We start from the raw sequence: 10,324 nt of genomic DNA on the forward strand, positions 1-10,324 counted from the left end.
AGGAGTATTTGAGATCTCCCACCGCTGAAGACGTCGCAAGGCTTTTGGCGATGAACAAAGCTCGCGGCTTTCCTGGCATGCTTGGCTCAATAGATTGCATGCATTGGAGTTGGAAGAATTGTCCAAAGGCATGGCATGGGCAATTCCACGGCCAAAAAAAAGGTTCCACTATAATCCTTGAAGCGGTGGCCGATCAAGAGACTTGGATTTGGCATGCATTCTTTGAAATGCCTGGATCTTTGAATGACATCATTGTTGTCAACCGGTCACCACTGATGAGTAAGATTGCAAATGGGGAGTTGCCACCGGTGCAGTTTGTAGCAAATGGCCGTACATACAACTATGGCTATTATCTAGCGGATGGCATCTATCCAAAGTGGCAAACCTTTGTCAAGCCGTTGAAAAAGTCAGAAGGTAAGAAAGAACTTGATTTCCACAATGCTCAGGCGACGGCTAGAAAAGATGTGGAGAGAGCTTTTGAGATTTTGCAAGCCCAATTTGCTATTGTGAGAGGACCGGCTAGATTTTGGGATCAGAAAATGCTTTGGTACATCATGCACGCTTGTGTGATCATGCATAACATGATCATCGAGAATGAGCGTGGCCAAGATGTAGACTACTCTCAGTATGAGCTTTTGGGACATCCGGTGCGAGTGCGACGGAGGGCTGAAAGGGTGGCCCGTTTTGTTGGCTCCTATCATGCCATTCGACGTCCCGCAGCGCATAATGATCTTCAGAAGGATCTTATTGAGGAGTGGTGGGCATGGAATGGACGACAAAGAGCATCATGATTTGTGCGTTTGATATTGTATTGTTGAACTATTTGTTGTGTTTATTGCACTATTTGTTGTATTGAACGATAAGCTGTTTGTTTGAGTTGTAATAATAAAATTGAACTATTTATTTTGATTTATTTTTGTTTGTGTTTGATCTTTTTGCTTCTATTTTGGAATGCATATGTTGTTTGTGTGAGAGTCGCGCGCGCTGCATTTTAGCGCGGCTGCTGGAACCAGCGCTGCGCGCTGTGCCAAACCAGGCGATGGGCGCGCGACAAATCAGTTTTTTGCGCGCAGCGCGTTCGGGCCTGTTGGAGATGCTCTTAGGTAATACAAGGATTGTTCATTTGTAGTATTACATCTAGAGGTAAGATACAGGTAAGGTGTTCCTTTTTCTAAGCCTATTTGTCATAATGAAGGCCCTCCAACTAGTCATTTCGAACTATAATATGTTCACTGACGTGCCAATACGTTGACAACTGTGAATCTATGGTATTATTCTTGAAAGAAAATTAATGCCAAGCATATAGGATTATAATTCTGAAACATCCCCACAAAAACTTTCACTCGCAAAGCACAAATCCCTATCTATTGTGTTCATGTCCCTAGTTTCATAAAAATGTTAATATCTACTCCAGTATCTCACTTCACTCGTTCGTGTAGAATCGATACGATTCTCTTGTGGTCCAGTCAAGTGGCTATTTCTGCAACATTGCGTCCTGCAACCATGTGTTCTACTATATTTGTATTTATGACAAGTTTCTCTTTTTTTCTAGGTCACCTCTCGGGCACGTTGAGTCGTTTTCTTTACTCTTTTATAAAAACATGAAACCAGTTGACGCGCAAAATTTGGGCGTGGCCAACTTGCCATTAGCTGCAGGCGACCATGTACCAGTATACATGTAGAACAATAGTACTATAAATTTCGTAGAGTCTACGCTCGTAGTCGTACTCCATTAACTTCATCTCCTCTCCCGTCGACTGGCCCGAGCTTCCCAGGGCGAGGAGCGACGATGAAGCTGCTCTGCGTCCTCGCGGCGGTCCTCGCCCTCGCGTCCGTGGAGCCCGCCGTCTCGTCCCCCCGGCGCTACGACTCCATCATCACCTTCGGCGACTCCTTCACCGACACCGGGAACGCTGTCGTCGTCCTGGCGGAGAAATCGCGGTTCGACCCGACGGTGCAGCCTCCCTACGGCATGACCTTCTTCGGCCGCCCCACGGGCCGCTACTCCAACGGCCGCCTCATCATCGACTTCATCGGTACGCACGCCCTTCCCGGCCACTCTTACTTACTTTCTTCTTCTCGTGCTGATGTATGTATCTGTGCTTGCTTGGCCGGCGTACGTGCAGCTGAGAAGCTCGGTCTGCCGTTTCTCCTGCCGTACCTCTCGCACAACGGCAGCTTCAGCGAGGGCGTCAACTTCGCCGTGGCGGGCGCCACCGCTCTCAACGCCAGTTTCTTCAGGGACATCCCGCTTGTAGGCTCGTTTGTTCTCAACACCAGCTCCAGCGTGCAGCTGGGGTGGTTCCAGTCGCTCAAGCCGTCGCTGTGCAGCCCCGCCCAAGGTAATCAATTACTAGCATTTCCAATTCCAAACTCAGTGATATGTGTTGATAGATTTGATATGATAATATCCTTGGGACAGTGAGTGAACTTACGTACGCTCTGTGTGTGTGTTGCAGAGTGCCCGGGCTTCTTCCACAGGACGCTCTTTTTCATGGGCGAAATCGGCCTCAACGACTACAGCTTCGCTGTCTTCGGAATGACCCTGCCACAGCTCAGATCCATCGTCCCCGACGTCGTCAAAACCATCGCCGCGGCCACTGAGGTAACCATGCCGGATCTATCAGTCTGAACAACTCTATCTGAAGTCGGCCGGCGCTGATCATGGTAGATATGCGACCCTGTAAACGCCGAGCAGGCGCTACTCGGGCAGGGGGCGAAGACCGTGGTGGTCCCCGGGATCCCGCCGCTGGGATGCATGCCGCCGAATCTGGTCTTCTTCCCCAGTAACGAGACGGCAGGCTACGAGTCCAGCACCGGATGCCTGAAAGGCCTCAACGAGATAGCCAGGCACCACAACTCGGAGCTGCGGAAGGCCCTCGACACGGTCCGGGGAAACCACCCAGATGCCCGGGTCATCTACGCCGATTTCTTCACCCCCGTCATCGAGATGGTGGAGTCTCCCTACAAATTTGGTCAGTAACCGTCTTTGTCAATCTACTGACAAATTTGATCAATCTCTGTCCAGTTTGCTCGTTCAAGCTGTGGTGCTGATTAAGATGGCATCGCTTGTTCTGACACAAGTTGTTTATTTACTTCCTTATTGCAATGTGTAGGGCTTACCACGGATGTTCTGAGTTGTTGCTGCGGTGGAGGTGGCAAGTACAACTTCAACATAAGCGCCGGTTGCGGTATGCCAGGCGCCACGGTGTGCCAGGACCCGTCTCAATATCTCTACTGGGACGGCCATTTCACCGAGGCAGCCCACCGCTATATTGCCAAAGGCTGGCTAAACAGCATAAACAGTTGCAAACCCTGGTAGTAATTGGATGCTACGCGGATTTGTATACTTATTACAACTTTTACTGATCACCGATATACACGAGTCACCGATACACAGGCTTGCCAATTCGTCACGAGGTTTTCTATGTATTCATTATGGTTGTGGTTTCATTCATGTTTTCCCGAAAACGTGCCGACATTTACATCTGTTAATGTGCCCAACCATCTTTTCTTTTGTTGAGATCAATATTCCATTGCGAAAGTTGAAGTATCATGTCTAGTTTTTTTTTTACAGTCGATGATCTCTGCATGGTCACCTGCGCGTCGTAACCCGTCCGTCCAATGGTTCTAGCACGGGCGCCCACAGTCACAGTATGGTCGTCCGACGGTTCCAGCACGACCACCCTGAAGTCGCCCGGCGGCCGCAAACCCTCTAGGTGCACTGAAGCATCGAGTGGCGAGCTCCGTGATGGATGCAACACCAAGCCATGCGAGCTCGCGGCACTCGTCCAGTGTGGTCACTCCTTGCCTCTGGCTCCCGTAGCAGCACCCCGTGCCCGCTTCGAGGAGCTTGTGAGATAGATTTTTCCAACGTCGCTCGTCCCTCACAAACGGTGTGATCTGCAACCCACTGGTAGAGCAAGGTCCGGTGACATCGAGCATACCGGAGGAGCGAGATTGAGATGGGCTAGCGGTGGTTATAGGTGAGGAGAGCAAAGAGTACCGGAGGAGCCGCACCGACGCGGGTAGGAGGTGGACGAAAGGATGGGCACACAACACGGATGGCCTAGAGGCAAAGGGGAAGGTATAAGGGTGTGGCAAGCGGTCGCGTGGGCGCCACACAGGACACGCGACATTAGAAGAGGGGAGGTCCTCCCTAGTGCCTTAAGTGCTTCGCGTGCATGCAAGCCGGCTGTGGCCCATACTCACTCCAGCTATTCCCTCGCTTCGCCCGCTAGTCTTTTTGTGTGCTGTTGGTCTGGTAGGAAAAACAACCGTCTTTTTAATACCACTGAAAAAAAATTATGAATTCGAAAAAGTTCACAGACATTTTTAAAAAGTCCATTCATCTGAGAGAAAAGTTCATAAAAATATGAAAAACAATTCACAAGAAAAGTCCATGAATTTGATAAAATGTTCATCAATTTGAAAAAAGATCGTGAATTTGAAAAAAGTTGTGAAATCCAAAAAAGTTCATTAAATTTAGAAAAATCACAAATTTCAAAAAGTTCATGATATTAGAAAAAGTTCATGAAAATGCAAAAATTTTATAGATTTTGAAAAATAAAGAGTTCATAAATTGAAAAAAAACCATGAATTTGGATATAGTTTGTGGATTTAAAAAGAAGATCATATAAACTTTGAAAAGAGCTCATGGATTTGAAAAACATTCATGCATTCAAAAAAGTTCACGGATTTGGCAAAAGTTTTTGAAAATTTAAAAGAGCCCCTGGATTTGAACAACATTTATGTATTCTATAAAATTTCACGTATTCGAAAAAAAGTTCGCCAATTTTACAAAAATGATCTAATTTGGAAAAATGTTCACGAATTAGAAATATTCATAATTTTGGAAAAAAATACTGAATATATAAAAAGGAAAATAAAATGAAAAGAAATAGAAAAATTCCTAAGGAAAAATTGAATGAAAAAAAACAAAGAAGAACTAGCCAAACAAAAAAAAAAGAAAATCAAACAAGTAAGGCATTGTATTTTTTAGTGTTACATTTGACGCATAACAAGAAAGAAAAAAGAAGTAGGTAGTCACATGGGCTAAGCTTTCACAATTGGTTACCGTGGGTGGTACTAAACTGTTAGGTCGGGCATTTGAATCTCACGTCGCACACCCATTCCTTGAAGGATAAAATAAATAAATAAAAAAACAGGACGGGCCCAAGATAGAAGGGCGTGTGCACCTGTTCTAGAATAGCATATAACAGGCGCCGAGGGCACCAAATAGGTGGGCGAGAGAAGAGGGACCGATGCGAGCGGAGATTGGCAACCAAATTTGAATGCTTTTACTATATGTTTAGGCCCAGTAACTTAGGGTGGGCCTCAAACTCACTTTTTAGAAATAAAATAGATTGACTTCTGGTCAAAGACTAGAAAAATCAAATATCTCGAATTATAGACAACCAAGACAAAAGCCTAGTGACAGCCAATTTCCAAGATGTGCCGCTGTTCCATGGAGTGCTGATATGTCTCGCCTACAGCGAGAAGAAAAATCAAATATCTCGGATTATAGACAACCAAGACAAAGCCTGGTGACAGTCAATTTCCAAGATGCACCGCTGTTCCATGGGGCACTGATATGTCTCGCCAGCGAGAACAGAGGAAGTCTCGGTGAAGGCGAGCTCCATATTGGGCTGGCCCATCGAGCTGCTGACCAGAGGCCAGAGGCCATAGGCCATATTCTCATTTTTTGACTTTTGCTTTTGCTTTTTTGTTTACTTTTACTTTATTTATATTTACAGATATTCTATATTACAAAAAGTACTTTACATAAAGTATTTCAAAAAATGTTAATCAGGCATTTAAAAACTGTTAAATGTGTATAGAAAAAATGTTTATCATGTATAGAAAAAATATACAACGTGAAATGTGTATATAAAAACTGTTGACCATGTACTTAAAAATGTTAATTCAAGCATTTTTTAAAATGTTGAACAAGTGTTCGAAAAATGTTAAGCTGTATTTGAAAAATATAAAATGTGTACATAAAAAGTGTTGACCATGTATTAAAAATGCTAAACTTGTATTTGAAAAATGTTAAATGTATATAGAAAAAATGTTGACCATGCATTCAAAGAATGTTAAACTTGTCTTTGAAATTTTTTTAATGTGTATAAAAAATGTTGACTATATATTCAAAAAATGTTAAATTGTCTTTGAAAAATGTTAAATGTGTATAGAAAAAATATTGACGATGTATTCAAAGAATGTTAAGCTTGTGTTTGAAAAATGTTAAATGTGTATATAAAAAATATTGACCATGTATTAAAAAAATTAAACTTGTATTCGAAAAATGTTAAACTTGTATTAAAAAATGTTAAGTATGTATAGAAAAAATATTGACCATGTATTATAAAATGTTAAACTTTTTTTGATTTTTTTAAATGTGCATAGGAAAAACGTTGACCATGTATTCAAAGAATGTTAAACTTGTCTTTGGAAAATGTTAAATATGTATAGAACAAATGTTGACTATGTACTCAAAAAAGAAGGGAAATGAGTAAGAATAGAAAAACTGATAAAAACAATGAAAGAAACAAAGAAAAAAAACAAAAGAAAAACAATAAATCAGAGAAGAAACAATAAAACCTAACAAAAAACAATAGGAAAAAAGAAAATAAAAAACATAGAAGACCATATAAAAATGAACAAAAAGAAAGAAAAGAAAAAATAGTATAAAGAGGGAAAACTGGAAAAAAAACCCAGTGGAAAGTGGGCTCATTTCGCGTGAAGTATACCCTGTCATATTACTTCATCGGGAACCCAATGCTAGCCCGCTGGTTGGGGTCCACTCCCCCGTGCACTCCTTTTTCTTCACTATTTTGCTTCTAAAGTGTGCGCGAGTGGGCCAACCCGTTACCATTGAAGCTTGCAGTGAGAGTTCCTACCATCTCGCTTAATGCAAGATATAGTCACGACGCGTTGTTCCACGTGTGCTCTTGACTTCTCGGACGCCATCAAGACCACTGCTTTATCTTACCCCGAGATATCTCTTACTCTGTTGTGCATGTTGGCTATCAGTTTTCCCCATAGTCATGGATGGATGAATTAATCATGGCATTACCTTTCATGGACGGCTTTGCTGGATTTCTTCTAGAAGCTTCTAATGTCATTGCATGCAAAGATATACCCGTGGTGTTAGAAACGTTTGGTTGCCCGCAACGATTTTGCCTGCATTACATGTGAGACAGGATGAGGAAAAAACTATCATGTGCACATCGTTGGTTTCCCGGATCTAGACTACCTCCATTAGTGGAGCAATGTTGGCATGAGGTTGATGTCTTGCATTGGTTGTACTCCTGCAACTACATGATGTTTGGTTGTACATAGACAACGAGGTATACTTACATTGTATTGATACGTCTCCATCGTATCTACTTTTCCAAACACTTTTGACCTTGTTTTGGACTCTAACTCGCATGATTTGAATGGAACTAACCCAGACTGACACTGTTTTCAGCAAAATTGCCATGGTGTCATTTTTGTGCAGAAATAAAAGTTTTCGGAATGACTTAAAACTTCACGGAGAATATTTTGGAATTTATAAAAAAACTGGCGAAAGAATCAACACCAGGGGGCCCACACCCTGTCCACGAGGGTGGGGGGCGCGCCCCCTGTCTCATGGGCCCCCTGAGGCTCCACCGACCTCAACTCCAACTCTATATATTCACGTTCGGGGAGAAAAAGTAGGAGAGAAGGATTCATCGCGTTTTACGATATGGAGCCGCCGCCAAGCCCTAATCTCTCCCGGGAGGGCTGATCTGGAGTCCGTTTGGGGCTACGGAGAGGGAAATCCGTCGCCATGGTCATCATCAACCTTTCTCCGTCACCAATTTCATGATGCTCACCGTCGTGCATGAGTAATTCCATCGTAGGCTTGCTGGACGGTGATGGGTTGTATAAGATTTATCATGTAATCGAGTTAGTTTTGTTAGGGTTTGATCCCTAGTATCCATTATGTTCTGAGATTGATGTTGCTATGACTTTGCTATGCTTAATGCTTGTCACTAGGGCCCGTGTGCCATGATTTCAGATATGAACCTATTATGTTTCCATGAATATATGTGAGTTCTTGATCCTATTTTGCAAGTCAATAGTCACCTACTATGTGTTATGATCCGGTAACCGCGAAGTGACAATAATTGGGACCACTCCCGGTGATGACTATAGTTTGAGGAGTTCATGTATTCACTATGTGTTAATTCTTTGTTCCGGTACTCTATTAAAAGGAGGCCTTAATATCCCTTAGTTTCCAATAGGACCCCGCTGCCACGGGAGGGTAGGAAAAAAGATGTCATGCAAGTTCTTTTTCATAAGCACGTATGACTATATTTGGAATACATGCATACATTACATTGATGACGTGGAGCCAGTTCTGTGTCACCCTATGTTATAACTGTTGCATGAGGATTGGCATCTGACATAATTATCCATCACTGATCCATTGCCAACGAGATTTTCACATATTGATCTTTGTTTAGTTACTTTTCCGTTGCCACTGTTACAATCACTACAAAACCAACACTGTTACTTTTGCCACTGTTACCGCTGCTTCCATATTACTTTGCTACTAAATATTTTGCTGCAGATATTAAGTCTTTCAGGTGCGGTTGAATTGATGACTCAACTGTTAATACTTGAGAATATTCTTTGTCTCCCCTTGTATCGAATCAATAAATTTGGGTTGAATACTCTACCCTCGAAAATTGTTGCGATCCCCTATACTTGTGGGTTATCATGTACCCTGCATGGTGAGCTTACCAACTACACCTTACGCATGATGTCACTGATCACACCAATAAAACAACACTCCTATCATGACAAACTGGATGTTTTGATGAATTACTTTAGCCCAAACTGTCGATCCGCCTTGCTAACTGAAACACTACACGTCTGCTTGAGCATGGTCTTGGAGTGAGCATTCTATGTCGCCTGCCTACTCTTAAACCCTATGTAGTGGCTACTTTGTAACCCTTCACTTATTATCACATGCTTCCCATCAATTGTAAACCCCTGGAACCCTCCCCCAGAGCACCACATAACACTTGTCTTACCATGGTAGAAGAGAAACAATTCAAGCAACAAGCAATGGAGCACACTAGAGACATAACAGAAGAAAGCATGCATGATCATACATCATAGCTAGTTCAACCTACCACTACTATGGTGTCATCCTACCATCACATTCAAAAGAGGGTGCAATCCTACCACCTCAAGTTTGCCATCAGCACGAGGGGTTAGTATATACCACCTTCTCAAAATATACATACCAACAATAGTTCTCAAGCCCTAGCTAGCACAAAATATACATCGTCATCGTCATCGCTATAACCATCGCTGTTGACGATCATGCATGTTGTCACCACCACCAGTTTTTCTTGGATCTTGCATTCCGCTAACAGATGAGACGTGAGGAGAAATGGAGACTTCTCCCCATATCTGGTCTAATCCATACTTTTATTTAAAGTCTCTAATGGGTGCGAGTGGCTCCCGCATCGGGTCGGGTATGTAGTATGTAGTTTCGACCCAAAGATGAAGTCAGGCATAGACCTCGAAATGAGTCAATTCACCCAAGACAGAAAAGAATCATGCGCCCTCGAGAGCATTCTCTTTCACATGCATTTCTTCCTGAATTTGGCTCGAAGACTTGTCCAACCTTTATTTTCCTAGGTATTGCTCGAGTGCGCTCAGGAAAATCTTAGCTAAGCTTAGTGGAGAACCAGAAACATCACTACCAATAGTGCTTGCCCAGCGTGGTCCTGAGCTAGAGCAACCTACGGCCGTCTACTCCAACAAACCTAACACCCTAAGCCTTGTTGTCCAGTAGGTGGCCCAGAGCAGTCATGGAAGACTTTGGGCTAAAGCTACCTTGGTCCATGACAGCGCTGTAGAGGTCAGGGTGGACATCAACCCACTTGCTCTCCCTAATTAATGATGGTTGCCACCTCCTTGATGACCTTAGTCATGTTGTTGAAGACGCTTAGCTTTTCATCCATGAAGCCGCCCCTCTTCCTCTTCCTGTCAAGCACATGATCGTGATCACCACCCTTAGCAGGACCATGAAGGATGATGGCCTCTGACTCCTGAGTGTCCGGATAGTCAGGCATGGGCTAACCGAGTGACTCACCAGAGCCCATGGTATGCTTGTCGGTCGCCAGCCCAAAGGACAAGATGTGCTGCATTTGGGTATAGTTATGGATAGGTGTGCTGAAAGAAAAATCTTTGAATACTAGAATGAAATATGACCCTGCTTTTGCTACTTCACCTATCTGTATTTCTGATAAGGATTATGATTTCTCTATCGATCCTG

At 43.3% G+C, this 10,324-nt stretch overlaps 1 protein-coding gene across 1 annotated transcript; it reads left to right on the forward strand.

Annotated features, from left to right (window-relative positions):
• The first annotated feature begins 1,710 nt into the window (after window positions 1-1,710).
• Window positions 1,711-3,529, forward strand: LOC125543253 (GDSL esterase/lipase At5g45910-like). Its single transcript, XM_048706545.1, has 5 exons — window positions 1,711-2,036; window positions 2,127-2,342; window positions 2,460-2,605; window positions 2,699-2,975; window positions 3,117-3,529. The coding sequence occupies exons 1-5, from the start codon at window positions 1,790-1,792 to the stop codon at window positions 3,320-3,322; spliced, it is 1,092 nt and encodes a 363-aa protein (XP_048562502.1). The 5' UTR covers window positions 1,711-1,789; the 3' UTR covers window positions 3,323-3,529.
• Window positions 3,530-10,324: the final 6,795 nt, after the last annotated feature.

The sequence above is a fragment of the Triticum urartu genome, chromosome 3 (genome assembly GCF_003073215.2).
Source record: "Triticum urartu cultivar G1812 chromosome 3, Tu2.1, whole genome shotgun sequence".
NCBI classification, from domain to species: domain Eukaryota; kingdom Viridiplantae; phylum Streptophyta; class Magnoliopsida; order Poales; family Poaceae; genus Triticum; species Triticum urartu.

Coding starts and splice junctions, on each gene's coding strand:
- LOC125543253 (XM_048706545.1), top strand. CDS start 1,790: ATGAAGCTGCTCTGCGTCCTCGCGGCGGTCCTCGCCCTCGCGTCCGTG. Junction 2,037..2,126: donor CCTCATCATCGACTTCATCG/GTACGCACGCCC, acceptor GCGTACGTGCAG/CTGAGAAGCTCGGTCTGCCG. Junction 2,976..3,116: donor GGAGTCTCCCTACAAATTTG/GTCAGTAACCGT, acceptor TGCAATGTGTAG/GGCTTACCACGGATGTTCTG.